The sequence below is a fragment of the Sus scrofa genome, chromosome 4, assembly GCF_000003025.6.
Source record: "Sus scrofa isolate TJ Tabasco breed Duroc chromosome 4, Sscrofa11.1, whole genome shotgun sequence".
Lineage (NCBI taxonomy): Eukaryota > Metazoa > Chordata > Mammalia > Artiodactyla > Suidae > Sus > Sus scrofa.
In genome coordinates, this window is record NC_010446.5 from 969,394 (window position 1) to 995,437 (window position 26,044).

Here is a 26,044-nt window from a genome sequence, read left to right on the forward strand (position 1 = left end):
GGGGCGGGGCCGGCGGGGCCCTCCCCTTTGTCTGGCCCGCTCGGCGCGCGCAGGCGCGCTGACCCGGCCCGGCCCCGCCCCACCCCGCGCGTCACCGGGCGCGTGTTGGCCCGTCGGCCCCGCCCCGGCCCGCCGAGTCCACCCGAGCGGCGGCGGAGGGGGGCGGGCGGGGAGGGCGCCGTCCTCGGCTGTTTGCTGCAGCGTCTCCCGGAAGGAGCGAGCCCTGCGGTGGTCTCCTACTGGCTTCTGTCTTCGCACCCACGGGGAGCGTCGCGCGGGGGGCTCCGGCAGCGCGGCGGGGCGTGCACGCGAGCCTCTTCCCCCGCGTCCCGGTGCGTGGTAGAGTCCGCTGCTTCATTTCCCGTGCGCGGCCCGCGCGGTCCTCCTTTTCCTCTGCCGTCCAGCGTTGCCGAGCCTTCCTCTTTGGTCGCCGCGTCCTTGTCCTTGGCTGGCGTGTGAGTACCGCGGCTCGCGCCGCCAGGGCCCTGGGAGGGGCGGTCCGCACTGCGCCGGGGGACCCGGCCGCAGTGCAGCGGGCAAGCGGTCACCGGGGCGCGCGGCCAAGTGCGGGCGAGCAGGGAGCGCAGAGGGGCGGGGCCCTCGGACCACGTGCGGCCGGACCCCTGCGGCAGGAGGGCGGCTGCGGGAATGCCCAGCAGCGCGAGCCCCTCACGCCGTGGGTGACAGGAATGTGTGTCCAGCTGTGGCCCGCGCCAGTAGCTCTTGCTCTCCTTCCTTTGTCCGCGTTTATTGAGCGCCTCCTGCATGCCCGCGCTGGGTCTCGGGGTCGGACCCCGGCCCAACTGTCCGGGAACCTCGACAGCTAGCGAACGCGGGAAAGAATTAAAACGCGATTGCTGGGTGACTCAGAAGAGATTCACGGTCTTCTCTGTGATCGAGGGTCTTCACGCGGATAAGGTGGTCCGGGCTGGAGGCGATGTGGAGCGACCCCCGCCCCCCAGCTCTGGCGGCGGGCGTGCGCTGAGAAAGCCTGGCACGCAGACTCCAGGGAGCAGGTGCTCTCTGCCAGCTCTGCAGCGAAGTCAGTGTCCTGGGCCTCGACTCCTCACCCTGGAGTGGCTGCCGCGGGCTTCGCGGGACCCTGGGCAGAGTGGGGGTTCCCTTCCTTGGAGGAGGCTGCCGTGAGGCCGGCTCCCTTGACTCCGCTCCTGGGGAGCTGGGTGAGGCTGCCTGCAGGGTTCAGTGCAGGTGGGCACAGCGCTTGACCAGTGTTTCTGCGAAGGAGGGTTTTCGGAGGTGGTTGCTCCGCTCTGGTGTCAGTTTTCAGGGGCCTTAGGCAAGAACTGCTGACATAAGCCCTGGTTTTGTGCCTGTGTTTTAAGATGATAGGCATGAGTGCGGAGTGGACAGCAGGGCGACGTGTGCGTGTGTGTGTGTGTGTGAGGTACACGCATCGGGGAGACACAGATGCCCAGCTCCTCTCTCTGACTGGGAGCCTCAGGTCCCCCGACTCCCATCTCCAGGTGTGCGCAGACGCAGGGCCAGTGCTGGCGTCGCTCTAGGGAAGGAGACCCAGGTGCCTGGCGGTCAGGGCACATAGACCGGGTACCACGGACCAGCAGAACAGATGCTGATGGCCAGAGCGTTGCAGCACAAACAGTGCAGCTGGCTGGGCCTGGGGCGGGGTGATGGGGGCAGCTACAGTGTGGGCCCTGAGCCTTGGAGTCCAAGGGACCCCCTTCCTGCCAGCAGCACAGGTTGGCACTTTTGAGTGGGGCTGGGCTATCCGGGAGTCAGAGGTAGGAAAGCATCTGAGTAGGAACTTGGGGCTGTGGTTTGTCTCTGAAGAGAGAGGACTCCACTCCAGCGCACTTGCCCCAGCAGGCGGCTGAACGAAGTCAGGCCCAGCCACCACGCTGCCCTCTCGGACGCTGCACATTTGGGAAGGCCTATCGTGCAGCACTGATCCAGGCCACCCCAGCCCCGCTTCCCCTGGAAGGTGGGCCGAGAGCCTTGACCCTGGTGGATGGACTGGCACTGCCTCCGGTGCGGTGTGTGACCGTGGGCACAGTGCTGCCTGAGACAGTGGCATAGAAGGTGGAGCCAGGGGAGGGGACAAGCCCTCGCCCCTCCCAGAAACCTCACTCACTGGAGCTGAAGCTGCCGGGACACCCCCCTTCTCCTCCCCCCGGGCACTTGGGTGGGCACAGCTCTGCTGAGCTAGGTCCTTCTCCTCAGGATCCTCCAGCCAGGAGCTTCCTGGGCAGGGGTGCTGCCAGCTTCCCTACACTAGCACTGCAAGAGCTGCCCTCCCAGCCTGTCAGGCCAAGGAGGGCCCTGTGGCCCCCAGGCCCTGCCCTTGCTCTGGAGAGTGTACCTCAGCCCTGCTGTGCCTGCTTTCTGGGCTGGGGGAGCCACCTTCACCCCACATCCTGGTGGCACTGTGGGCGGCCTGCTCTCTGCCCTGCAGGTGAGCCAGTGGTCCAGGCCGCTTCCAGGAGCACAGGGTGGGGACTGGGGGTCCTTGCTCTGGCCTCTGTGGGAGCACACGGCCCTTAGGAGAGCTCGCTGCTTGCTGCTCGCGGGGAAGTGTCCAAACCCAGACTAGACCCGCTCTTCCCCTGGAAGGGATGGGCCTTGGCGGCACTGAGGGTGGGGATGCAAGGAAATAGAGGTGGGCCCTCGTGGCTGGTGCTGGGGAGGTGGTGTCTGGGGGGCCCCGGGGGAGACCCCCATGCACTCCCGCCTGCCTGCGCTTCCTCCCAAGTCCACCCCACCCCACAGGACACGTTGTGCGTCTCTGCCCAGTGGTGACTTGATGCTGGCACTCTGGTGCTGGCTGCAGCCTGGGGTGGACAAGAGAGGGCAGGGGCGTGAGGGCAGGACCCTGGTCATTGAGCAGCTGAGGGGACCCTGGGATAAGGCAGGGTGGGCGGAGCAGGCTGGGTGCTGGGGTCCTGGGCTGCCAGCTCTTGTGGGTGCCGCCTGGGGCAACGCACCAGGAAGGCATGGTGACCCTGAGAGTCCTTTGGTGCCAGCCTGCAGGGACAGTGGCGTCCTGCCCACCCCAGCAGAGCAGCCCTGTCCCAGAGTGGGCACTGGGGCTGGGTGGCTCCTGAGGCCTTCGGGGAGGTCGTCCTTGTCCTGTGCCTGGTCCGGCAGTCCGGACCCAGTGGCAGCGCAGGGCCTGGGGAGCCCCACCAGTCACAGGTCCAGGTGGACGGTCGGGGCGCCCAAGGTCGGGTCTGCTCAGGAGCAGGTGGGAGGGGAGCTGGGGTGGGGGTGCTCCCAGGATCTGCCCATTTCAAGTGATGCTGGAGCAGCTGCTGACTCGGCCACCTCGGTTTCGTTGGTGGGCCTTTCCCGTGCTCGCTGCCAAACTGGCCTCCAGCTGCTCGGGCCGCCCTGTCTGACTGCCTCTAACCTTCTGCTTTCTTTTCACGCTGTCCTAGGAGGTCAGAGCGAAAGTAAGTACCTGCCTGACCCACGTCCCGTGGTCCCTTCACCAGCCAGGGGACCGTCTGCCCAGCCCTCACCGCACCCGCGAGTCCCAACCGCCCTCCCTGGCCGGGCTGCGGCCTCAGTTTCCTTCCGGAACGGGGTCTGAACCCGTTGGTTGTGAGCTCAGCTGAGCAGGTTGGGACTGGCATGCCGGGTCCCCACCTGCAGACAGGGCGTGGAGTTGTGGCCCCCGCAAGCCCCTGGTCTCAGGCCTTGTCCCTCGCTCCCGAGCATCTCGGGAAGTGGCCTCTTTCCTGAACAGCAGCCCTTGGACCTCTTGCAGAACCTGGTCTGATGTTCGGGGCCACGGACGGCGTGCAGGCCAGTCCGTGCACGCGGGGCCTTGCACAGGGCGGGGGTGGGCATCAGCCCAGACCTGCACTGCTCTGGCGAGGGTCCTCCAGAGAGGCCAGAGGACAGACAAGCCCAGCCTAGGGGCACAGCCGGCGATGTCACAATGCCTTGCCCCCTTGGGCACACGCTCCTGCCCCCACCCCTGCCACTGCTGCAGCCTGGGGAAGAAGGCTCAGGGGCGCCCCAGGGACTTCTCCGCCTGGGGCCTGTGCCCCTGGGGCCTGTGCGATTAGAGGCGCCCCGTCAAGCCCCTTCCGAGCCCAAGAGGAATCTCCTGTGTCCAGGCGGGTGTGGGCCTTGCCCACATGTCCCACGGGGTAACTGGAGTTGGGGTTTGGTTTCCTTTGAGGGTGTTAGGAAGGGGATGCAGACCTGCAGCGAGTGGCAGGAGGGGTTTGCCCTCCAGGGAGCAAGTCTGCCTCCCTCTGGAGGCCTCCGCCCTGGGGCGAGGGTCTCCCTTCACTTAGGCTCCACCAGGCGCCCTCGCGGCTGCTGGAGACGGGTGGTGGGGCCGTCCCGAGGGAACATTGCTCAGCCCCCTACTCAGTCGGCCGGGGCTTCTGCCTCTGGCACAGGATCCAGAGTAGAGTCCGGGGAAGGTGTCCCTGTGCCAGTCACAGCTGGTCTCCAGGGCCTTCTGGGCTGGCGGAGTAGGGGGTCAGCCTTTACGCAGTGTGGGTCTGGGAGCAGAGGGGGGCGCCCGTACCAGCCATGTGGTCAGGGCCTTGCCTCGTGTGGCCGTTGGGACACACTGTCCAGCCCAGCAGCCTTGGTCTTGCTCTGAGGCAGTGGGGACCAGAGGCGCCTGGGGCAGAGGCTTGGCCAGGGGCTTCAGCGGCATCTCAGTGATGGAGCCCTGACGCCACAAGGTGCTGAAACGAGGGGAGGGGTCCTGACCTTCTAGGACAGGACCCGGGGTTTCCTGTGTGGCCCCTTTTAGTTGAGGTGCCCCAGAGATGCGAGGTGATTGGCTTCTGTCAAGAGGTGGCTGCCACTGGGCACTCCGCCCTCTGCTCCTGGCTGCCCCTTGTCTGAGACCCTCACAGCCCCGGTGGGGATGTGGGGTCTCAAGTCGGGCAGCGCGTCCAGGAGACTGGTGAGCACTTTTCAATGAGACAGAAGCCCCAGTGTCCTGGGGAGGGGCCAGACTCAGCCAGACACAGAACGTCCAGTTACAACTCGAGAGGGACTGAGCGGACCGGAAGGGAGTCAGTGGAAGGGAGTCTCGAGTGTTTGCTGGGACGGGCTTCTCAAAGGCTGTTTGCCGGTGACCGTAAGGCGTCCTGTGTTTGACCCGGCAGGCCTCCCCGGAGGCCCCTAGCAGAGGATTCTGCGCCAGCGAGGTCTGGAAGCTGCTCTCCTGACCCCGCTGGAGAGCCTGGGCGGGTGCTGGCTGAGGAAAGACAGGGTTTGCCGGGAGAAGGACGCAGAGGCACAGGACCACGCGTGCGTGTGTGCGTGCGTGTTTACCGCCACGCTGGGCTCCCTGGGTCTCGGGACCCCGTCGGCGGGCTGAGTGGGGAGGCAGGGCACGTGCACCAGGGGCCGCTGTGTTGCAACTGCCTTCTTGTGCTTGCTTTTTTAACGCTGCGCGGAAGATGAGGAGCGGGAAGGCCTCCTGTGCCCTGGAGACCGTCTGGGAGGACAAGCAGAAGCACGGGGAGGACGAGCGGCGCTGCCACGGGCCCGAGGCCGCGCAGGCCGCCGCCACCCAGCAGCTCCTGGCCGAGGCCGAGGCTGAGGCCGAGGCGCCAGCCGTCAACGGGCTGGGTCGGGAGGAGGCCGAGGCAGCGGGCCCCGACGGCGGCGGCGGCGGGAGTGACCCCGGGAGGAGGCCGCTGCAGAAGAAGAGGAAGCGCTCTCCCAAGGGCTGGCCCGGCCCGGCAGACCCGGCCCTCATGGGCCTCTCGGCCGACCACGTCTGGCTGGACAAGCCGCTCTTTGACCAGGCAGAGCGCTCGTACCGCCAGCGGCTGGCAGACGTGGCTGCCCAGGCGGGCCGGCCCCCCGCCCCAGCCGCCCGGGGGCCCTGCACCCATGGGAGCCAGGTGGCCTGCCACCACGTGACCTGGGGCGTTTGGGCCAACAAGTCGGCCTTCGACCAGGCCGAGCGGGCATTCGTGGAGTGGTCGCAGGCCCTGCTGCTGGCTGCCGAGGCGAGCGGCAGGCAGGGCGCCTCCGGGCCGCGCCTGGTCCGCCAGCCCAGCCCGCCGGCCGATGAGCAGCCCCCGCCGCCGGGCAGCCTGCAGGCGCTGGTGCGGGAGGTGTGGCTGGAGAAGCCCCGCTACGATGCGGCTGAGACAGCCTTCTACGAGGCCCTGGTGGACAGCCACCCTCCCGGGAAGGTGCGCCTGCAGGAGCGAGCGGGCCAGGCCGAGGGCGCCCGGCGGGGCCGCAGGGACCGGCGGGCCCGCAACGCTGTCGGGGGCAAGCGACTGGGGCCACGGCGGTCCGACGGGGAGGCCCCCTCTGCCCTGCCCTACTGGTACTTCCTGCACAAGGACGCCGAGGCCCCCTGGCTCAGCAAGCCCGCCTACGACAGCGCCGAGTGCCGCCACCACGCTGCCGAGGCCCTGCGCATGGCCTGGCGCCTCGAGGCCGCGTCGCTGGCTCACCGCCCCAGTGTCCGGTCCGGCCCTTCCATGTCCAGCCTGAGACCCAAGTAGGAGACACTTCCCTGCCCCGACCCCGACGGGGCCTTTCCCGAGACTCCTGGACCCAGCAGAGCCCTGCCCCTGGGGCGACCCTCGGGGGCGACCAGGTTGGGGAGGGTGGCAGGGGGCCAAGCGTCCCACCTAAGGTTTCCCTTTTGACCAGGCACCTTGCGGGTCGCCTCTGGCCAGCGCGGGGCAGCGGAGTGACGAGGGCACCTGGCCTCGGGGCCTCACTGGGCCGGCGTGGGAGCCGGCACCCCCGCCTGGCCTGCTGTGGGTCTTTCCCGCCTCCCTTGTCTGAGCCCCCCTGGGATGAGGTGGGCGTCGCGGGTGCTTGCGCCTGGGGCCTGAGTCTGGAGGACCCCCCCCCCAGCCAAGGCCGATGTGCCTGCAGCATGTGGGTCTTACCCAGAGCAACTGTGTGCAGCGGGGGCGGGGGGGGGGCAGAGACAGCTGGGCTCGTGGAAGCCAGAGCGTGGCTGTGGGGACAGGGCTCCAGACCCTCGGCAGGGGCTCCTCGGTGGGGTTGGACTTGCTGCTTTGATGGGATCTGGGCCTTGGTGTGTGGGGCAGGGCGAGGGCCCATTTCTGAGGGAGGGTCCCCCCACCAGGCACCAGGAGGGACCTGGAACTGAAACCATATTCACGGTGGGCGGGGGCGACTCACGGGGGCCCCTCCTCTCTTGGCACTGAGGGCACTTACCAAGGTTCTGTGATGGCTTGGGGTCCTCTTCTGTTGTGCTTGCCAAGGGGCCGGGCGGTCTTGGGTCAGCAGACCTTGTTGTCTGTAAAGGGCCAGGGGCTCTGGGCCCAGGTCCGGGGCGGCCCCCACCCTGCCAAGCCGCGGGGGGGCGGGGGGGTTGGACTGTGGACATGCCAGTGCGGCAGTTTGCAAAACAGACCATGGCTGGATCAGGCTCACAGGCCCACGGTCACCAGCCCCGGGTCTAGAGCAGCCGCAGTTCTCCAATTGACTGGTGTTGGGACGCCACAGAGCTTCCGTTTCATCGGTTGGTTTTTAGCACACTGGCAGTTAAATGCAGTTTATACTTGTTGAAAAATGACAGGCTTGTTTATGTTAATGGAAAATTTCTGCAAAAAATAGTTCTTCAGTAACAAATTCAGGGAGTGGAGCGGCATGGTTTTATGCTTTGTGAAGTTCGTGGCTGGCTTAGTGGGAGGCAGCTGGAGTCTGAACCCGCCTGTGCAGTCCGTCTGCTGGTGTAAATCATCTGACAGATTCAGCCTTGAACAGATGTGTGATTGGAAGAGGGCGGACCTTGGGGACCCCCCCGAGGTTCTTGGCCTTGCTTTGAGAGTCACTGGCCTTGGGGACGGTCCGGAGACCACTGGCCTTGGCGTTGAAGGAAGCCTGGGGTCGGGGGGTGCACAGGCTCCTTGGGGTCCGGGCTGAGAACTGCTGGTGTTCTGCCCTGGGGCCTGGAACCCTTGTCACCCAGGGACTGGATGGCCTGCCCTGCATCCTTGGTCTGGGCGTTGGAAGGGCCTTGGGCAGCCGGTCCTTCAGGCGGCTGCCAGGCCGTCTTAGTCTCTCCGCCCCTCCCAGCAGGAAGATGGCCACAAACTTCCTGGTGCACGAGAAGGTCTGGTTCGACAAGTTCAAATACGATGATGCAGAGAGGAAATTCTATGAGCAGATGAACGGGCCTGTGGCTGGCTCCTCACGCCAGGTAGGGGTCGTAGGTGGCTGTGCTTGCACCGGGAGGCTGGTGGGTCTTTCAAGGTGGCTGGCCGGCCCCGGGGTGCACGTCAGGCCAGGGACATGCGGCCTGGCTGGGCCTGCAGGCCACGCACCGGGAGCCCTGTCCTCGGGCCCCGCTGAGCTTTCGTTCTGCATAGCATGTTTCTGCTTCTCCACCTGAGACTTTTTTAACTGGAAAAAAAAACAAAAAGCAGCCCGAGTCTCTCTGTACCACCTGCAGGAGAACGGCGCCAGCGTGATCCTCCGTGACATCGCGAGAGCCAGAGAAAACATCCAGAAGTCCCTGGCCGGAGTGAGTACCCGCAGACTTGCGCTCAGGGCTGCGGCCCTTGTGCCAGCCAGCATGCCTGGCACTGCCCCAGCACTGCTGATGACCGAGCCTTTGGAGCAAAGTCAGGGAGAGACGTGCGGGGCTATCTATGTTCCCACAGCCAGGGAGGACGTCCCGCCTGCACCCTGGCGGAGCTCCCCGCCCTGCTGTGGCTGCTCCTGGGCTGGCAGCCCTGGGCACCTCATCCTGTAGGCCTTCCCGCTTCGGCGTGGCCCTGCCCAGAAAGAGGGCTTCACCTGGGGTGTTGCGTTCCAGTCGGAGTCAGCGCCACCTGGAGTCGAGGCCCAGCTCAGCCTCCATGCCCCTGTGACGTCGGGGGAGGATGGCCGGGGAGCGCGTCCCTGCAGGTGACAGCCCTGCTGCTGCACCTTCCTTGTCACAGGAGCCAGCACCTCCTCCTCCCTCCCGGCCTCCAGGGCCAGGTGTCAGCAGCGCCGTGTTCCTTCTGGACGCTCCGGGAGACGGCCCTTCCCGTCTTTTCCGACTTGGAGAAGCCCTGAGGCCTGTGGCTTCTCGGCCGCAGGCCTCACGTCTGCCTCGGTCGCCTTCCTTTTCTTCTCCGCCCTCCCTCGTGTGGGACTCTGTCATGACCCCAGTTCCCCGGGCCATCCAGGGTCCTTTCCCCGCGTCCAGATCCGCCTCTTCATCACGTCTGCAAAGTCCCTTCTGCCACACGAGGTCCCCTTTTTACAGACTTTGGGGCTTAGAAAGGGGACATGTTTGGAACCTTCTGCCTGCCACAGCTGGCTCCTGGCTTCAGGCTGGGCGGTCCTGGGTCGTGCCCCCAGGAAGGGGTGCCACCATGTCTGCCCAGGAGGCCCTGCTTTATATTGGCCCCCATGTGTTCCTGCCTCGCCTTCTGCCCACCAGCCCTAAACCCCACCTGCCGCCCTCTGCTTGCCCAACCAGATTCAGGCCATGCAGACACAGCAGCCAGGGGGCGCAAGATCTTTGCACTCAGGCCAGGCTTCGGGGCCAGGGCCTCAGCAGCCATGGGGCTTGGGGTCTGGGGCGGCCGGAAGCCTTCCCCTCTGGGCCTTGGGGCCCAGCTGTTGAGGTCAGCTGCCAGCTCCCCGCCTTCAGGGAGCGCGTGAGGGCTGCTGATGGGGCTGGGGGCTCGTTTGCTGGAGCCGCTGTGATGAAGCACCACGGAGCAGGCGGCCGAAGCAACGCAAGTTCGTCTTCTCATCATCAAAGGCCCAGAGTCCAACACCCAGGGGGAGGGAGTCGGTTCCTTCAGGGACCTGTGTCCGGGTTGTGCAGAGGGCAGCTTCTCCCTTTAGCGCACGTTCTCTCTGTTCACGTGTCCTCTGAGGACACCAGTCGTTGGCTAGGGCCACCCAGTACCTGAAGACCATTTGTTGGGAGATGAAGAAGCGTTTCCAGATGAGCTCCCGCTGAGGCCCTGGCGGCGGGGGCGTCCATGCAGTGAACGCAGGAGGAACGTCATTCAGCGGCCGGTGGACCCAGGAGGGGCCCTGCTGCCCAGCCGCACACTGAGATTTGGGTCGAGTGGGGCTCAGCAGATGCTGGGGGGCCAGCGTTCCCCAGGAACTGCACGCTGCCAGGCACGGGGCTGGAGCGTTCTGCATTTCACAGCTTTGGGGTGGGCACCAGGTGGCTGCCTGTGGCCTGCTCTTGTGGGCTCCATCTGGACTGGGTGGCCCCGGCCTACCTCTCTGAGCCAATGGCTACCTCAAAATGGTGGTGGGCAGGGTAGCCCCAGGGCAGAAGTGCCATGGAGTGGCCTGCTGCTCACTGGGCCAGGCAGTGGTGACCCGGTGGGCCCGGAAGCTTGGTCTCTCCCCACCGCTTCCTCTGGCCCTTGCCTGGAGCCTGCATCTCTAGGCCCCATCAACATGCCCCTGCTCAGTGTTCCCACCCGGGCTGTATTGGGAGGTCCCCAGTGCCAGGCAGCAGGGACAGCAGGGCAAAGGCTTGAGCACCAGCCAGCCACCAGGACCTGGTTCACTTGCTTGGCAGGCAGAGACCCCCGGAGAGACGGGGGTGCGAGCATGCCGGCTGGTAGAGCCTCCTCGGGGATCACCCCTGGGCCGTGGAAGCGGGTGGATGGCCTTAGCGTAGGTGGCACCGCAAGCCAAGTGCTGTGGGAGGTAGGCTGGAGAGGAGGTCACATTCCCGGTGGTGGTGGCAGTGGCTGAGACGTGGCGAGGGTGGCCGGCTGGGGTGGATGGAGCTGCTGTTTACTACTCAGAGCAGCAGCTGGGGGCGGACGTCCTGTCAGCTGATCTGAAAGGAGGGAGGGGTGTGAGCAGAGCCCCCCGCCCCGGGCCTGGTCATGCTGCTCACTTGGGCAGCTCTGCTGGTGGTTACATGTGCTGGGAGCTGGCGGCTCACCTGAGACAGTGACAGCCTGGCACCGTCTGGGGCAGGGAGCCAGGCTCCTGTCGTCTCAGGAGCCCTGAGCTTGGCAGTGGCCTGGGCTGTGCACAGAAGGGAAGGCCACGTGGCTTGCCGTGTGGCTGCTTGGTGGGCAGGCCTGAGGCCCAAGATCTTTGTCATGATTGGATGCTGGATGGGAGGACAGTGGCCCTCGAGAAGCGTGCTCGGTGCACCACCCATGCCGCTATTCCTTTGGGGGGTGGGTGCTGAATGACCTGTGTCAGCCCCTGGGGGTAACGGAGCTTGAGCTGTGGCACTCTGTGGGTGAGCTCCCTGGGTCAGATGGTAGGGGCCCCAGCCAGGGAGGAACCAGAGGAGGTTGGTGGCCAGGCAGGGACCCCTGGGTCACCCAGAACTTTCCAGGGCAGGCAAGTACCTGCCTTTCGGGGGGGGCAGGGGGCACATGAGATGCAGCGCTGCCTGTTTCCAGCACAAGGCTGTGCCCAGTCCTGAGGCTCTGGGCCTGGCTGCCTCTCAGGCTAACAGTTTGCTTCCTCTAGGCGATGGCAGCCATGGCTCTACTTGGCACGGTCTCTGTGCTGGGCCCGCCCTGGGCCTCCTGCTTCCTGTCCCATGCTCTCCACTTGGCCTGGAATGTCCCTGTGGTCTCCGGCCTGCAGGGCCTCTCCCCCTTCCCCTGGGTTGAGCATGGCGGGTAGACCCCGCAGGGCCCATGGGCTCATCACCCGGCTTACGGTGCTGCCTCGGGATGGCTGTGGGGGAGGGGCCTCGAGCGGGCTGGGGTGCTGATCCCTCCCTCACCCCCTGTCTTGCAGAGCTCAGGCCCTGGGGCCTCCAGCGGGCCCAGTGGAGACCACAGTGAGCTGGTCATCCGGATCGCCAGCCTGGAAGTGGAGAACCAGAGCCTGCGAGGGGGTGAGGCCCGGGGCTGATGGGCGGGCTGGCGGCCCCAGCCGGCCCTGCCCTCTGACCACGTCCCCTTTGCCCTGCAGTGGTACAGGATCTGCAGCAGGCCGTCTCCAAGCTGGAGGCCCGGCTGAGTGCGCTCGAGAAGACCTCGCCCGCCCACCGTGCCACAGCCCCACAGACCCAGGTGAGTGCCCTCCCCGCACCCAGGGACCCTGAGCCTGGCACTGCAGAGCAGGAGGCTGCCCACCTGGCAGCCAGAGCTTGGGCCCCCGTGTCCTCCAGGCTGGCCGGGGGGTGCAGCCCGGGGCCCCGGCCATACACGTCTCAGCCTCGTCTCCCCGCCCCCGTGGCAGCACGTGTCTCCCATGCGCCAAGTGGAGCCCCCCAGCCGGAAGGCGGCCACGGCCACAGAGGACGACGAGGACGATGACATTGACCTGTTCGGCAGCGACGAAGAGGAGGACAAGGAGGCTGCCCGGCTGCGGGAGGAGAGGCTGCGGCAATACGCCGAGAAAAAGGCCAAGAAGCCCGCCCTGGTGGCCAAGTCCTCCATCCTGCTGGATGTCAAGCCTGTGAGTGGCTCGCCTGACCCCCCCCCCGCCTGCCCTGGGCTCCCGGAGGGGGCAGGGGGGTGGGAAGGCAAATGCAGCTCTGAGCCAGCCTCCTCCCCTCTGTCCCGCAGTGGGACGACGAGACGGACATGGCCCAGCTGGAGGCCTGTGTGCGCTCCATCCAGCTGGACGGGCTGACCTGGGGCGGCTCCAAGCTGGTGCCTGTGGGCTACGGCATCCGCAAGCTGCAGATCCAGTGCGTGGTGGAGGACGACAAGGTGGGCACCGACCTGCTGGAAGAGGAGATCACCAAGTTCGAGGAGCACGTGAGTGGCAGGACCCCCCTGGGGGGGGGGGCGGCCCCCCGAGACCGGGCCCCATGTGACCCCCGCCCTCTCCCCCTCAGGTGCAGAGTGTGGACATTGCCGCCTTCAACAAGATCTGAGAGCCCCGGCCCGCGCCTGAGAGTGCGATGCCTTGCAGCCAATAAAGACTGAGATTCCAGCTCTGGCCCCTGTCTGGTCTGGTGTCGCCGGGGGCACGTTCAGTGAGCAGCACTCTGCCAGGCCCCAGGCCTCAGGCTTGGCCTGCAGCTCGGGAGTGTCCACCTGGGCCCCATCGGTCCTGCTGCTCCTGCTCCAGCCTCCTCCCCTTTCTCGGCCTCTTTCTCCATGGCCCTCTGCCTGCCCATCCGCTGCTCCCATCTCGCTCCCCTTTGAACTGCAAGTACCACGTGCACGTCTCGCTTTAAAGGGAGCACGTGCTGGCTCCGTCACCCCAGGAGGCATCCCCGTCCCCCAGCGTCTCCACTTGGTCTCCTTTCCCAGCCCCACGTGAGCGCAAAAGTGCCTGCCCCAGCAGGGGAGGTCCCAGTGGCTGTGCTGGCCTTGCTGTTGAGACCTGTTTAAAATCCTGCCATGCACCCCACCATCTCCACACCTCTGAGAAGGGGGCTGGGCTTTTTTGCCTGAGCCCTGAGGCCCCCACTGCCCAGCCCTGTGCCCCTCCCTTCAGTCTTGGGGGGGGTGCACACGTGTGCACACAGCTACCCCATGCGAGGCCCACACCCGTGGTCACCCCTCACCCTCCAGAGACCTGGGCCAGGCAGGTCCCACCACAGACTGCTGCCCTGTGGAGTTGTGCCTGCTGTCTGCCCGGGAGCCCGAGGCCTGAGCTGTACGTGTGCCACTAGTGAGTGGTTCTTCCCCTGGGCTGTTGGCCACAGGGCTGCTGAGGGAGCCGTTTTTGGCATTTGGGAGAAAGTGGGTTGAGCTTACTCTGGTCGAGCTGGTGTCCTCTGGGCCCCCCTCGGGTTTTTGTGGGGCTCAGAGTGCAGGACCTGGAAGCCTGTGGTGCCAGGTGGTTCGGGAAGTGGCACCACACGCCCTGCTCAAAGGGCAGGGGCCTGGCCTGGGGGGAATAAAGTTCAGCCGTGTGTGGGGTTTGAATTTCCCTCTTCGACCCTCTCCCCTGCTGCACGAACTCCCAGCCCGGCGGGGACCAGGATGCTCCAAGGGGAGCTGGGATGACCAGCGAGAGCGCACGTCCCCAACTCCAGCCCGCCGCCGGGAACCCCACGCCACGCCCCCAGTGTCGGGAGGTCGGCGGCCCGCCCGCCGCGGATTCTGGGTGCCAGGAAAGGCGGTCGCTGCCCTGTGCCCCAACCTCCCGGCCCCTGGTTGGACCAGCTGACAGGGCGGGCCCTGGGGAGTGCGGCGTCACGCGGGCAGGCGGGCAGAGTCCGGGCGCGGGGCCGATGGCGGCGGAGCAGGACCCCGAGGGGCGCGCGGCGGCGCGGCCGCTGCTCACCGACCTCTACCAGGCCACCATGGCGCTGGGCTACTGGCGCGCCGGCCGCGCGCAGGAGGCAGCCGAGTTCGAGCTCTTCTTCCGCCGCTGCCCGTTCGGCGGCGCGTTCGCCTTGGCCGCGGGGCTGCGCGACTGCGTGCGCTTCCTGCGCGCCTTCCGCCTGCGGGACGCAGGTAGCTCCCGCCCGCGAGCCCGGCCCGCCCCGCGGCCCGCGATCGCCACCGCCCACCACGGCCTCTCGCCCCCAGATGTGCAGTTCCTGGCCTCGGTGCTGCCCCCAGACACAGAGCCCGCGTTCTTCGAGCACCTTCGTGCCCTCGACTGCTCCGGGGTGACGGTGCGGGCGCTGCCCGAGGGCTCCTTGGCCTTCCCCGGCGTGAGTGCGGGGCGGCCGGGGGCGGGGGCGGGGGAGCGGAGGGGGCGGGGGCGGGGGAGCGGAGCGGGCGGCGCCAAGCTGACAGCGCGCCCCGCAGGTACCGCTGCTGCAGGTGTCCGGGCCGCTCCTGGTGGTGCAGCTGCTGGAGACGCCGCTCCTCTGCCTGGTCAGCTACGCCAGGTGGGGCCCCTCCTGCCCGAGGCCGGAAGGCTGGGCTGGCGAGCGGGGCCGGGGCGCGGCCTTCCGGGAGGGCCCTGCGGGGCGGGGCCCCACGTGGAGGGCGGGGCGAGGGGCGGGGCCGAGGCCTCCGCAGAGGGTCTCCCGCCGCCGCTGTGCAGGCCTGGGGGAGGCTGGCCCCTGGGGGGCTTCCTGGCCTTCCTCCGGGTCCCCTGAGCCTTTGCTCCCACAGCCTCATCGCCACGAACGCGGCGCGGCTTCGCCTGATCGCAGGGCCGGAGAAGCGGCTGCTGGAGATGGGGCTTCGACGCGCTCAGGGCCCTGATGGGGGTCTCACGGCCTCCACCTACAGCTACCTGGGCGGTGAGGGCCGGACCGGGAGGCATGGTCTAGGGAAGGAGGAGGCTTGGCCTGAGATGCCCCGCTTCAGGGCCTGAAGTCCCCTAACCCTGCCTTATGCTCTGGCCCAGGCTTCGATGGCAGCAGCAACGTGCTGGCAGGACAGCTGCGGGGTGTGCCTGTGGCCGGGACCCTGGCGCACTCCTTTGTCACTTCCTTTTCAGGCGCTGAGGTGCCCCCCGACCCTGTGAGTGCCCTCCTCTTCTGTGTGCACTCCAGAGGCAGACCCCTCAAGGCCCAGGGGCAGGTGGGCTGGGGCCGGGGCACTCTGGCGGAGGGGGGCCCCCCGTATGCATACAGGCAGGTACCGAGTCTGGCCCACCCAAGCCATGCTGGGCCTGGGGCCTCTGTGTCACACTGGGAAGCTGGCAGCCAAGTGGCTCAGACCCTCTACGGGGGTGAACCAGGCCCCACCCTGCGTCTGGGTCCTCCATCCTTCACCAACCCTCTCCTTAGATGTTGGCTCCAGCTGCTGGTCAGGGCCCCAGGGTGGACCTGGCCGCCTGCGTGGAGGTGTGGCTGGAGCGTGTGTGTGCCCACTTGGGGCTCGGGGCGCAGGAGCCACACCCAGGGGAGCGGGCAGCCTTTGTGGCCTATGCCCTGGCCTTTCCCCGGGCCTTCCAGGGCCTGCTGGACACCTACAGTGTGCGGAGGTGAGGCCCAGGCATCTCCCAGGGTGGGCTCAGCAGAGCAGCTGCTGACCCTGACCCCCGTGTCCCTGCCTGCAGGAGCGGTCTCCCCAACTTCCTGGCTGTAGCCCTGGCACTGGAGGAGCTGGGCTACCAGGCAGTGGGCGTGAGGCTGGACAGTGGCGACCTGCTTCAGCAGGCTCAGGAGGTCCGCGGGGTCTTCCGTAGGGCCGCGGCCCAGTGAGTCCCCCGGGAGGGGCTTTGCCTGCAAGGAGACCCCATCCGGGGCAGGAATGGGGTCTGGGAGGGAGGGAGGAGCTGTGCCCCTCCCACCGCGTAGCTGCCTCGGTGGCAAAACGGCGAGGAGGCCGGGTGTGTGCTCAGGGGCCCATGGGCAGAGGCCAGATCCAGGGTAGCTGAGGGCAGACTGTCTCGTAAGGAAGAGGGGGCGGGGCGGGGCGGGGGGTGGCGGGAGGACCGGCTCAATCCGGAGCTTCCGAGGGGCTGCGCCTCATCACAGGTTCCAGGTGCCCTGGCTGGCGTCCGTCCCTATCGCCGTCAGCAACAACATCGACGAGGAGGAGCTGGCCAGGCTGGCCCAGAAGGTGGCTGGGGCGGGGGCAGGCCAGAGGGTGGCCGGGAGGGCCCCGGCCGCGAAGGCTGGCTGAGCTCAGTGCCGCCTCCCCCGCTCCCCTCCCCAGGGCAGTGAGGTGGACCTCATTGGCATTGGCACGAGCGTGGTCACCTGCCCTCGCCAGCCTTCCCTGGGCTGTGTCTACAAGGTGAGGCGGGGACGGCGGCCCGTGGGGGTTAGGGGCGGGTCACGGGTCCGGGAGGAGGGCCCAGCTATCCCAGAACCCCGTGCCTGCAGCTCGTGGCCGTGGGAGGCCAGCCACGAATGAAGCTGACCGAGGACCCTGAGAAGCAGACACTGCCTGGGAGCAAGGCCGCCTTCCGCCTCCTGGGCGCCGATGGTGAGGACCCTCCCGGTCCCGGGTTCAGCCCCAGGCTCCCCACGGTCTCTGCGCTGCGCTCCTCACATGCACACATCCGCAGGGTCCCTCCTGTTGGACGTGCTGCAGTTGGCGGAGGAGCCTCCTCCCCAGGCGGGCCAGGAGCTGAGACTGTGGCCTCGAGGGGCCCGGGAGTCCTGTACCGTGAGGCCGGCCCATGTGGAGCCGCTGCTGCGACTCTGGGTCCAGCAGGGACAGGTGACAGACACTAGCCGCCCCTTTCGTCTGTGCCATCACCCTAGCTCAGGCTCCAACACCTGACCTTGAGCGAGCCCCTCCCTTCCCTCTTCCCCAGCTGTGTGAGCCTCTCCCATCGCTGGCCGAATCTAGAGCCTTCGCCCAGCTGTCCCTGAGCCGCCTGAGCCCCGCACACAGGCGGCTGGAGCAGCCTGAGCAGTACCAGGTGGGTGTGGGGCCCACGCCGTCACCCCGCCCCCTGTGCTCCCTGCCCCCACAGCCCCCCATTGGCCCCCCCCTGTCCTCCCTGCAGGTCGCGCTGTCTGAGAAGCTACAGGCCCTGGTGAACAGACTGAGGGCCCTGGGCCCCCAGTGAGAAACTCACGCTCGGAGCTGCCCAAGTGAACATGACTCATTCACTGTCCCCTACAACTTGTCACGTGTCATTTCTTAACCCAGCCTGCCTCTCCCGGGACCCCCAGGGCCTCCCAGGGTGGGCTGGAGTCCTGCTTCCAGGGGAGACCCCGGCCCTGTGCCGAGCCTGAGGGTGCTAAGGAGTTGGGCCGAGGCCAGGGAACTGAGGGGCAGGTGGGCTGTGGGGAAAGAGAGGGCTTTGGTGCCCAGCTGGGGGCTGGGGACACTTTCTGGGGAAGATCTCTCCATGCTAGAGGCTCCAGGGGCGGGGGCGGGGGTAGAGGTGCGGGCAGGGGATGGAGTATCAGAGAGAGGGGCTCCTGGATCCCTGGGACCAAGCCCTGCCAAAGACACTGCCCCTGCGCCAGGTTCCCAAGACAAGGAGAGACCTGTGTGTCCCCTGCTGCCAGCCCTGCGGGGCTCTGGGCTCCCCTCACCTGGCGCCCTCCCGGCCCGGCATCTGTCGTGGTGTAGACCAGGCCTGGGCCTTGAGAACCCAGCTCCTGACCCAGCAGCCCTGGACAGGAAGAAGCGGGGATGGGGGCGGGGGGGCAGCCCTCTGAAGAGGCTGAAGGTGCAGGAGTGACTCGGCTCCGGGCACCCAGCCAGGGTCCTGGGCCGGCCCTGCCTCTGTGCAGGTGGCCTGGTCAGGTCTCTAGCAGCTTTGGCTGCAGCGGAGCTGCTCAGGAGAGAGGTGCAAGGCTCTGCAGGACGCAGAGGGCGGGGCCTGGGCCACTCCTGTTGGCCTGCGAAGGTGTGGGGGAACGCGAGGGTGTGGGGTACTTCCCGGAGTGTCGCCCCTGTCCAGGTATTTGGCCCGACCAGCTCTTCCGGCTCCCCTGGCCAGGCTGGGTGAGGGTCACAGTGGGAATCTGGGGCAAAGGCCTGGTCAGGCCAGCCCTGGGAGCAAGAGGCTCCGAGAGAGATGCTGCCTCCACCCCCCACAGCACAACAGGCACCAGGCCCCAGGTGCCCACAGGTCACCATTTTAGAGCTTTGCACTCTCTGTGCCAGGCCCCAGAGCCCCCCCTCCTCCAGTGGCGACATTCGCCTGCAAGGGCACCTGGGAGGCTGGCTTCGGCCTCTGGCTCCACTCCAGGGCTGCCCAAAGCTCCGAGGGGCGACCCCATCCCCAGGATGTCCCACTCGGTGGGAATGCAGAGGGGACAGCCCAGCCCCTGGCTCCAGGCCTAGCCTGGACCCAGCTGTTTCTTTAAGGCTGAATCGGTGCGACTTCAGCTCAGGGCAGAGCCCAGACTTCTGGAGTTGCTGGGGCCTCTTCAGGGCTGTGGGTACCTGCCCAGAGGGGCGGGTGGGGACCCTTCCGCCCCTCCCCTTGCACGTCCACAGTTAGCTGGGGACCTTGCTCACCCTTTCCCAGGGCCCAGGGGACAGAGCCAGACGCTGGACACTCAGGCTTCGAGCCGGTCACTCACCACCAGCACACGCCCCCAGCAGGCACCACACCTGGGACATTTCGGTGTGGCTCCCTAGCCCCCACAGAGCACGCACGCGCCACCACACCTGTCCCTGGTCCCGCCTGCCTGGGGCCTGCTTCTAGGTCAGGCCCGGGCACGACTTCCTGGGAGGACCAGGGGCAGGTGCTACAGGCTGGGCCTGGCTGAGCAGCTCGGTGTGAGCGGCAGCCATGGCTGGGGGCGTGTGGGGCTGGGGCCGGGCCCGGGGGGGGCCCCTGGGTGCCCTAACCCTGACAGCTCTGGCTGAAGGGATCCGGGCCAGCCGGGGGCAGCCCCTGGGACCCCCTGACACGGGCCCTGAGCCAGAACCTGAGCTGGAACCTGTGGTGGAGCCTAGGAGGGCGGCCTGCATCCCCAGAGCCGGCAGCGAGCCCTTCCCCCAGCCCCCTGCCCAGGAGCCGGCTCCTGAGGGACCCCATCAGGTGAGCAGGAGGGGTGCCGGGGGAAGGGGAAGTAAAGGGGGCCGGAGCTGAGGAAGGAGCGGGGAGGGAGTGGACAGGAGAAGCGGCAGAGGCACGGGGGCTTCATACGCTCCCCTCCCCTGGCCCAGACTGCCCGGCGTTCCCAGGAGGAGGGGGCCCTCGAGGACCTGGCCTTGTACACAGCTGCCTGCCTGGAAGAGGCTGGATTTGCGGGGACCCAGGCAACAGCGCTCACCCTGTCGTCAGCCCTGGAGGCCCGGGGGGAGCGGCTGGAGGACCAGGTTAGCCCCCATACCCCTCCCTGCTCCTGTCTCCTGCCTGGTCCCCTCCAGAACTGGGGGTTAGAGGGAGCGGCCCCTTTCAGGCTGCCTCTGCTGGGTGGGGGCACGGAGGGCAATGTACAGGGGTCCAGGAGATCTGCCCGCTGACGCCCGCCCCCCCCACACCAGGTGCATGGCCTTGTGCGCGGGCTGCTGGCACAGGTACCCAGCCTGGCAGAGGGGAGGCCCCGCCGGGCGGCCCTACGGGTGCTGAGCGCCCTCGCCCTGGAGCACTCTTGGGACGTGGTGTGTGCGTTGCTGCCGAGCTCACTGCCCCCCGACCGGTAACCCACCCCGCCCCCGCCAGGGGTGCATCCCCGCCAGGCCCCCACGCAGCAGCTTCCTTCCCCTTCCGGCTTGGCTGCTTGGCGGTGGAGTCTGGCCCAGGGTGGGGCAGGTGGCGGTGGGGGCAGAGCCTTCCCATTCCCTTCCACTCACCCATCACCCACACCTCCCACTGCCCCCACCCCAGAGTCCTCCGTGCTCGGGGTGCTGGCTAGGGGCCTGCCCTCTCTCTCCTGGAGACCATTTGGGGGTGGAGCCAGCCAGCTGGCTTCTGCACCCTGTGCCCCCAGCTCTCGGGTTACTCTGCCCCAGGAGTTGGCTCTGGTTTTACTCTCTACGGTGGCTGTTTGTAGCGCCAGATTTGCTTCACTGTTGCTGGCGCAACAGGACTCTGAGTGGCCTCGGCCAGGCAGCTGACCTGGCGAGCCGGCTCTGTGGCCGTCTGCACAGATGCCACTCATTTTGTTTCTCTGGGGTTGGGGGTGGTTACCTGCCGCTCCTCCTGCTGGAGTCCTAGTGGCCGCCTCCCCAACCTGAGGACTGCCCCATCCCAGCACCAGACCCAGTCTCCCATGCCCCGTTCCCCCAGGGTGGCGGCTGAGCTTTGGCGCAGCCTGAGCCGGAACCAGCGTGTGAATGGGCAGGTGCTGGTGCAGCTGCTCTGGGCACTCAAGGGCTTGGCCGGATCCCAGTCGGAGGCACTGGCGGTAGGTGGCTCCAGCCCGCATTGCCAGGGCAATGCCACAGGGGGTTGGGGGCAGCAGGCTCACACCTGAGTCCCGCCCATCAGTAATGTCCCTCAGGCACTGAGGCTTTGTCCTCGTCAGGTCTGCAGTGCCGGAGCCTGAGTGGGCCGCTTGTCCCACAGGCCACTCGTGCCCTTGGGGAGATGCTGGCCGTGTCCGGTTGTGTGGGTGCCACACGGGGTTTCTACCCACACCTCCTCCTTGCGCTGGTCACACAGCTACATGAGCTTGCCCGGAGCACATGCCCCCCTGACACCCCCAAGGCTTGGGCCCCATCCCACCCAGGGCCGCCACATAGCCACGCCAGGTGAGAGGCACGCACCGGGGGAGACTGAGGGCTGGGTCAGTGCCCTCCTAGCCCTCAGTGCCCACTCCTCCACCGCCCCCACCTCCAGCTGCACCGTGGAGGCCTTGAAGGCCCTGCTCACCGGGGACGGCAGCCGCATGGTGGTCACGTGCATGGAGCAGGCTGGAGGCTGGAGGAGACTGGTGGGCGCCCACACCCACCTGGAGGGTGTCCTGCTGCTGGCCAGGTGCGGGGCGGGAGTGTGGGAGAAGAGGCAGGGGCATGAGGGTGGCAGGGCAGAAGCAGCTTCTTGGGGTGGGGCCGGGAGCGGACACAGAGCTCCCGTTTCTGCCCCGTCGCAGTGCCATGGTGGCGCATGCCGACCACCACCTGCGAGGCCTGTTCGCGGACTTGCTGCCCCGGCTGCGCAGCGCCCACGACACACAGCGCCTCACGGCTATGGCCTTCTTCACCGGGGTGAGCCTGCTTCCAGGATGGGTGCGGAGGGGTGGCTGGGGACTTGGCCCCCTAAGGGACCTGGCCTGCGTAAGAATGCGGGCCGGCTGACCCCGCGTCCCGCGCTCAGTTGTTGCAGAGCCGGCCCACCGCACGGCTCCTGCCAGAGGAGGTCATCCTGGAGCGGCTCTGCGCCTGGCAGGGCGACCCCGAGCCCACCGTGCGCTGGCTGGGCCTGCTGGGCCTCGGCCATCTGGCGCTGAACCGCGGGAAGGTGAGGGGCAGGACCGGGCGGGACCCGGCGGGGTCTGCGAGGGGCCGCCCACAAGTTCCTGTATCGCACGCCCTCCAGGTGCGTCACGTGAGCACGCTGCTGCCCGCGCTCCTGGGTGCGCTGGCTGAGTCTGACGCTCGGCTCGTGGGCGCCGCGCTGGGAGCCCTGCGGAGGGTCCTGCTGCGGCCGCGGGCGCCCGTGCGGCTCCTGAGCGCCGAGCTGGGGCCACGCCTCCCACCGCTTCTGGACGACGTGAGCCCCGCCCCGCCCCGCCGGCCCCGCCCCGCCGGCCCCGCCCCGCCGGCCCCGCCCCGCCGGCCTTCCTCTCAGGATCAGGCTCTCCAAGGGCTCCCCAACCTGGTGGCTCCAGGCCCCTCGGCCAAACCCCCAGCTCGCAGCCGCCGGTACATCCTCGCCCTGCTGGCGCTGCTCTCATCACAACCTCTTTGCAGGCCCGGGAATCAGTCCGCGCGTCGGCGGTCGGGCTCCTCGGGTCGCTGGTGCGGCGGGGCCGGGGTGGGCTCCGAGTGGGGCTCCGCGGCCCCCTGAGGAAGCTGGTGCTGCAGAGCCTCGTGCCGCTGTTGCTGCGCCTGTCCGATCCCAGCCGGGACACTGCTGAGGTCAGCCACCCCAAGACTGTGCCACTGCTGTCCCCATCCAGGCCCTGTCTCTCCAAAGATGGCTGGTCAGGGGCTTCCCCAAGGAGCTCAGGTGCAGGCAGCCAGGTTCCCTGTCTTTCCTGGGCCGCCTGCTTCAGCGTCTCCATCCTTCATGCTGGCCACCTTCTACCCAGGGCCCTTCTTGTCACTTTCCGGACCCCTAACTTTGTTCTCTTCCCTCGTTTCAGAGCTCAGAGTGGACCCTGGCGCGCTGTGACCAGGCTCTGCGCTGGGGCCTGCTGGAGGAGGTGGTCACCGTGGCCCACTATGATAGCCCTGAGGCCCTGAGCCGCATCTGCCAGCGCCTGGTCAGTAGCGGGAGGACAATGACAGTGACGGTATGGTCAGCTGACCACCTAGTGGTCTAGTACAGACCAGGGCCACTCCCCCGAAACAGAGTCTCCCCAACCTTCCAGTCAAGGTAGTGGCAGGTCTAAGGCCTTAGGCCCTGATGCCCTGCCCTGGGCGATCCCCAGGGGGGCTCAGCCCCTGGATTCACCTTTGCAGCCTCCTTTCCACGCAGAATTGACCCTCCTGCCATGATCCCTTCTGTCCCCAGGTTCAGTGGTACCCGAGTCACGTGCCTAGCTTCCTGAGCCAGACTCAGGGCTACCTGCGGAGCCCACAGAAACCCCTGCGCCGGGCAGCCGCGGTGCTCATAGGTGAGGCCGTCCTGGCGTCAACTGTCCCTTGCTCTGGGAGGGCTCTGGGAGCCAGGCCAGCCCCTGCCTGCTGTCAGCATCAGGCCAGTACTCAGGGTTTGCTTTGGTCCAGGCTTCCTGGTCCATCACTCAAGCCCCAGATGTGTCAACCAGGACCTACTGGATTCCCTGTTCCAGGGTGAGAACCCGCCTCACCAGGCTTTGGGGGTCCCAGAGAAGTGGTGGGGCCCAGGGCGGACTGGATGGGAATGGGTGGGTGGAGGGCCAAGGACCTTGGTCCATCCTGAGAGCCCTCCCCATCGCGTGACATGCTCTGTCCCCTGCAGACTTGGGGCAGCTGCAGAGCGACCCTGAGCCCGCTGTGGGGGCAGCGGCACACGTGTCCACCCAGCAGGTGGCGCTGCTGGCTCAGGCGCAGCACCACCTCTGCCGGCGGTGCCGCCCGGGCCTCCTGCGCCTCCCTCGCCTCCGCCGGTGCCACGCCCACCCTGCCCGGCCCCGACCCGTGTACGGAGACAGCCCGTTCCAGCCCCGGAGCCTCGCTGGTCGCTGGGACTGCTCAGGACTCGGCTGAGCCGCACTGCCCTCACCCGGGTGGGAGCCAGGGTTCTGAGTCGGGCACCCTGCCACTCTGTGGCCCTTCTTGGCAGGACCAGAGCTCCAGAAGAGGCTCCCCTTGAGGGGTACCCAGGGCTTGGTGCTGGACATCAATGCCTGCCATCCCCCCCACTCCCGGAGCATGCAAGGCCTGTTGCAGGGAGAGAGTTCTCTCCAGGAGCCCACCCCCCTGGACAGACCTGCTACCCCAAGGGAGCCTGTGCCTTCCGTCCATGCACCGTTTCCCCCTCAGCCTCTAGCCTCTTACGGCCAGGCCATCTCTCCTCCCTCGGGCCTGTGGCTCTCCGAGCCCCCTGCCAGGGTCTGGTGGGGGACACTGTGAAGCTGGCACACCCTGTGCTGCCGCTGTGGGCTGCCCTCTGCCTGGAGCCTGGCCAGGTCCCTCCCGGTGGCCCCAGCAGCCCGTTACCCCCCGCCGTGCGCTCTGCCCTCGCTGGCCATGTCCCCTCTGCTCAAGAAGCACTCATCTGTCCTCCTGTCCAGACCTGCTGCCCTGCCCTTGCTCACTGTGTCAGACCCCTCCGGGGCCTCCTCTGACCTCCCCACTGGACACCACAGGCCTGAGATGATGCCTGCGGGTTCGGGGAGGTGGGGGGGCACTGGCACCCTGGCCCTGGCTCAGGGTTGAATGAAGACTTGACTGCACGTCCGGGGATGAAGCCCCTGGGGAGGGCTCTGAAGCTGCAGCCCAGCCCCTCCAGACTCTGGCTGGGCAGCTGCCTCCACCTGGAGGCTCACCTTGCCATGTCCCCTTGCCCGTTCATGGCCCCCAGAGCTGCCTCCTCAGCAAAGGAGGCCTCAAGTCACACGGCCTCTTGGAGGCTGGGGTCCTGGCATCTCTGAGGGAAGCATTTAAAATAAACACGCAGGTCGCAGCAGTTCAGCATCCATCTGGGGCCGGGCCAGGGCCAAGGTTGGGGTTCCGATGAGCTAGGCCTGGTCCACGATTGGGTTTGGGCTAGGATTACAGATAAAGCAGCACGTAGCCAGCAGCAAAGGTCAGCCCGGGGTGGGCGTGGAGGTCAGGCGACTTTCACCCTGAGAGGGCGGCTACAGGGGGTCCGGCACAGGCTGAGCCGATGGGGCTCGGCAGGAAGGGGCCGGCTCGCTTTGTGGGTTAGAGGCAGGGGAGGCCAGGCTGAGGGCACGCTTCTGCGGGAAGCCAGAGGTGGGTTTTGGGGTATTAGTTTGTATCCTCCGAAGTAGATGCCGGAACAGGATTGAACGATAAGAAAGTCATCAAGAGACCTGCTGGAGAGGCCAGGAGGCCGTCAGACCGCAGTGAGGGAGCTGGGGCCGGGAGAGCGCAGCGCCTCCGTACCTGCTTACTGCACGCTTTCTAAGACCTAAGCTCTTTGGCTCCTCTTCACCTTGGTGTTGCCTTTCGAGTCCTCCCACCAAGGGGGCCGCAGGAGGAACACGGCCCCGGTGGACAAAGCCAGACCTGAGAGCCACCCAGCTTCCCCATTCCCGATATGAGGGTGACTCCTAGGGCATTTCTGTACGGGGATTGGAATGTTTGGGGCTCCCTCTATCTTCTGTTTTAATATTGCCTTCATGGAGTTCGCATCGTGGCTCAGCAGTTAGTGAACCCGACTAGAATCCATGAAGTTGCGGGTTTGATCCCTGGGTTAAGGATCCGGCGTTGCCGTGAGCTGTGGTGTAGGTGGCAGACGCGGCTCGGATCTGACGTTGCTGTGGCTGTGGTGTAGGCCAGCGGTTCCAGCTCTGATTCGACCCCCAGTCTGGGAACGTCTGTATGCTGCAGGAGCGGCCCTAAAAGACAAAAAGACAAAATATATATATATATATATATTAATTTTACTGTTGGCCTTGCTCCTGAGATTCCTTGGGGGTTAATGTCCCAGCCACAGCCAAGCCAGCCGTCCCTTCTCCTTGGCCAGTCCTGAGGCTGGAGGATGGTGGTGAGCTGGGCAGGAGGGGAGTGTGGCTTCCCCAGCCTGGCACTGAGCAGAGGCTGGCAGGCAGGCTCCCACCAAGGAGAGGCAGCTTTTTTTTTTTTTTTGGCTTTTTAGGGCCGCACTCGCGGCATATGGAAGTTCCCAGGCGAGGGGTCAAGCAACACAGGATCTGAGCCACGTGTGCAACCTGCTCCACCACTTACGGCAACACAGGGTCAGGGGTCAAACCCACATCCTCATGGATACGAGTCGGATTCACTTCTGCTGCACCACAACGGGAGCTCTGAGGCAAGTTTCTCCTGCTGCTCAAGCTCAGAGATGAAAACAGCTCCCGCTGCATCGGTTACCATCTCTCCCTGGACGTGGCCCATCCCTCCCCTGGAGGCCGAGGTCCTGTAAGGGATCCGAGCCCTGCCAAGTGCCCCAAGACTGAACCCAGGGGCCGGGCCTCCTCTCGAGAGACTCTCACCTTTGAGCGAATGAATTGGGGTGAGCCACACCCCAAAGGGCAGTTTCTCTAGTTCGGGCCACTCCACCAGGGCCCATGCCGCTGAGGGAGAGCAGGTGGTGTGCC

General features: G+C 67.0%; 3 protein-coding genes across 7 annotated transcripts; all 3 read left to right on the forward strand.

The window, feature by feature from the left end:
* On the forward strand, window positions 139-12,857 carry EEF1D (eukaryotic translation elongation factor 1 delta). 3 transcript variants are annotated; one of them, XM_021090459.1, is made up of 8 exons: window positions 139-455; window positions 8,038-8,161; window positions 8,414-8,485; window positions 11,704-11,803; window positions 11,881-11,981; window positions 12,151-12,369; window positions 12,480-12,674; window positions 12,755-12,857. In XM_021090459.1, the coding sequence occupies exons 2-8, from the start codon at window positions 8,045-8,047 to the stop codon at window positions 12,791-12,793; spliced, it is 843 nt and encodes a 280-aa protein (XP_020946118.1). In that variant the 5' UTR covers window positions 139-455; window positions 8,038-8,044; the 3' UTR covers window positions 12,794-12,857. The 3 variants fall into 3 exon arrangements, with proteins under 3 accessions (XP_020946118.1, XP_020946119.1, XP_020946117.1); XM_021090460.1 differs by having other exon boundaries at window positions 146-455; window positions 8,041-8,161; XM_021090458.1 differs by lacking the exon at window positions 139-455 and adding an exon at window positions 5,400-6,478.
* On the forward strand, window positions 14,035-17,357 carry NAPRT (nicotinate phosphoribosyltransferase). 2 transcript variants are annotated; one of them, XM_021090465.1, is made up of 13 exons: window positions 14,035-14,330; window positions 14,406-14,533; window positions 14,631-14,713; window positions 14,943-15,073; window positions 15,181-15,296; window positions 15,566-15,762; window positions 15,838-15,978; window positions 16,259-16,343; window positions 16,440-16,520; window positions 16,610-16,712; window positions 16,795-16,949; window positions 17,047-17,154; window positions 17,242-17,357. In XM_021090465.1, the coding sequence occupies exons 1-13, from the start codon at window positions 14,105-14,107 to the stop codon at window positions 17,302-17,304; spliced, it is 1,617 nt and encodes a 538-aa protein (XP_020946124.1). In that variant the 5' UTR covers window positions 14,035-14,104; the 3' UTR covers window positions 17,305-17,357. The 2 variants fall into 2 exon arrangements, with proteins under 2 accessions (XP_020946124.1, XP_020946125.1); XM_021090466.1 differs by having other exon boundaries at window positions 14,042-14,330; window positions 14,406-14,494.
* Window positions 18,974-25,220, forward strand: MROH6 (maestro heat like repeat family member 6). Of its 2 annotated transcripts, XM_021090448.1 has the most exons (14): window positions 18,974-19,242; window positions 19,371-19,523; window positions 19,692-19,846; window positions 20,437-20,554; window positions 20,716-20,900; window positions 20,989-21,126; window positions 21,242-21,356; window positions 21,466-21,609; window positions 21,688-21,861; window positions 22,062-22,229; window positions 22,457-22,576; window positions 22,828-22,930; window positions 23,043-23,108; window positions 23,257-25,220. In XM_021090448.1, exons 1-14 carry the CDS (start codon window positions 18,991-18,993, stop codon window positions 23,502-23,504), a joined length of 2,139 nt encoding a protein of 712 aa, XP_020946107.1. In that variant the 5' UTR covers window positions 18,974-18,990; the 3' UTR covers window positions 23,505-25,220. The 2 variants fall into 2 exon arrangements, with proteins under 2 accessions (XP_020946107.1, XP_020946105.1); XM_021090446.1 differs by having other exon boundaries at window positions 21,466-21,861.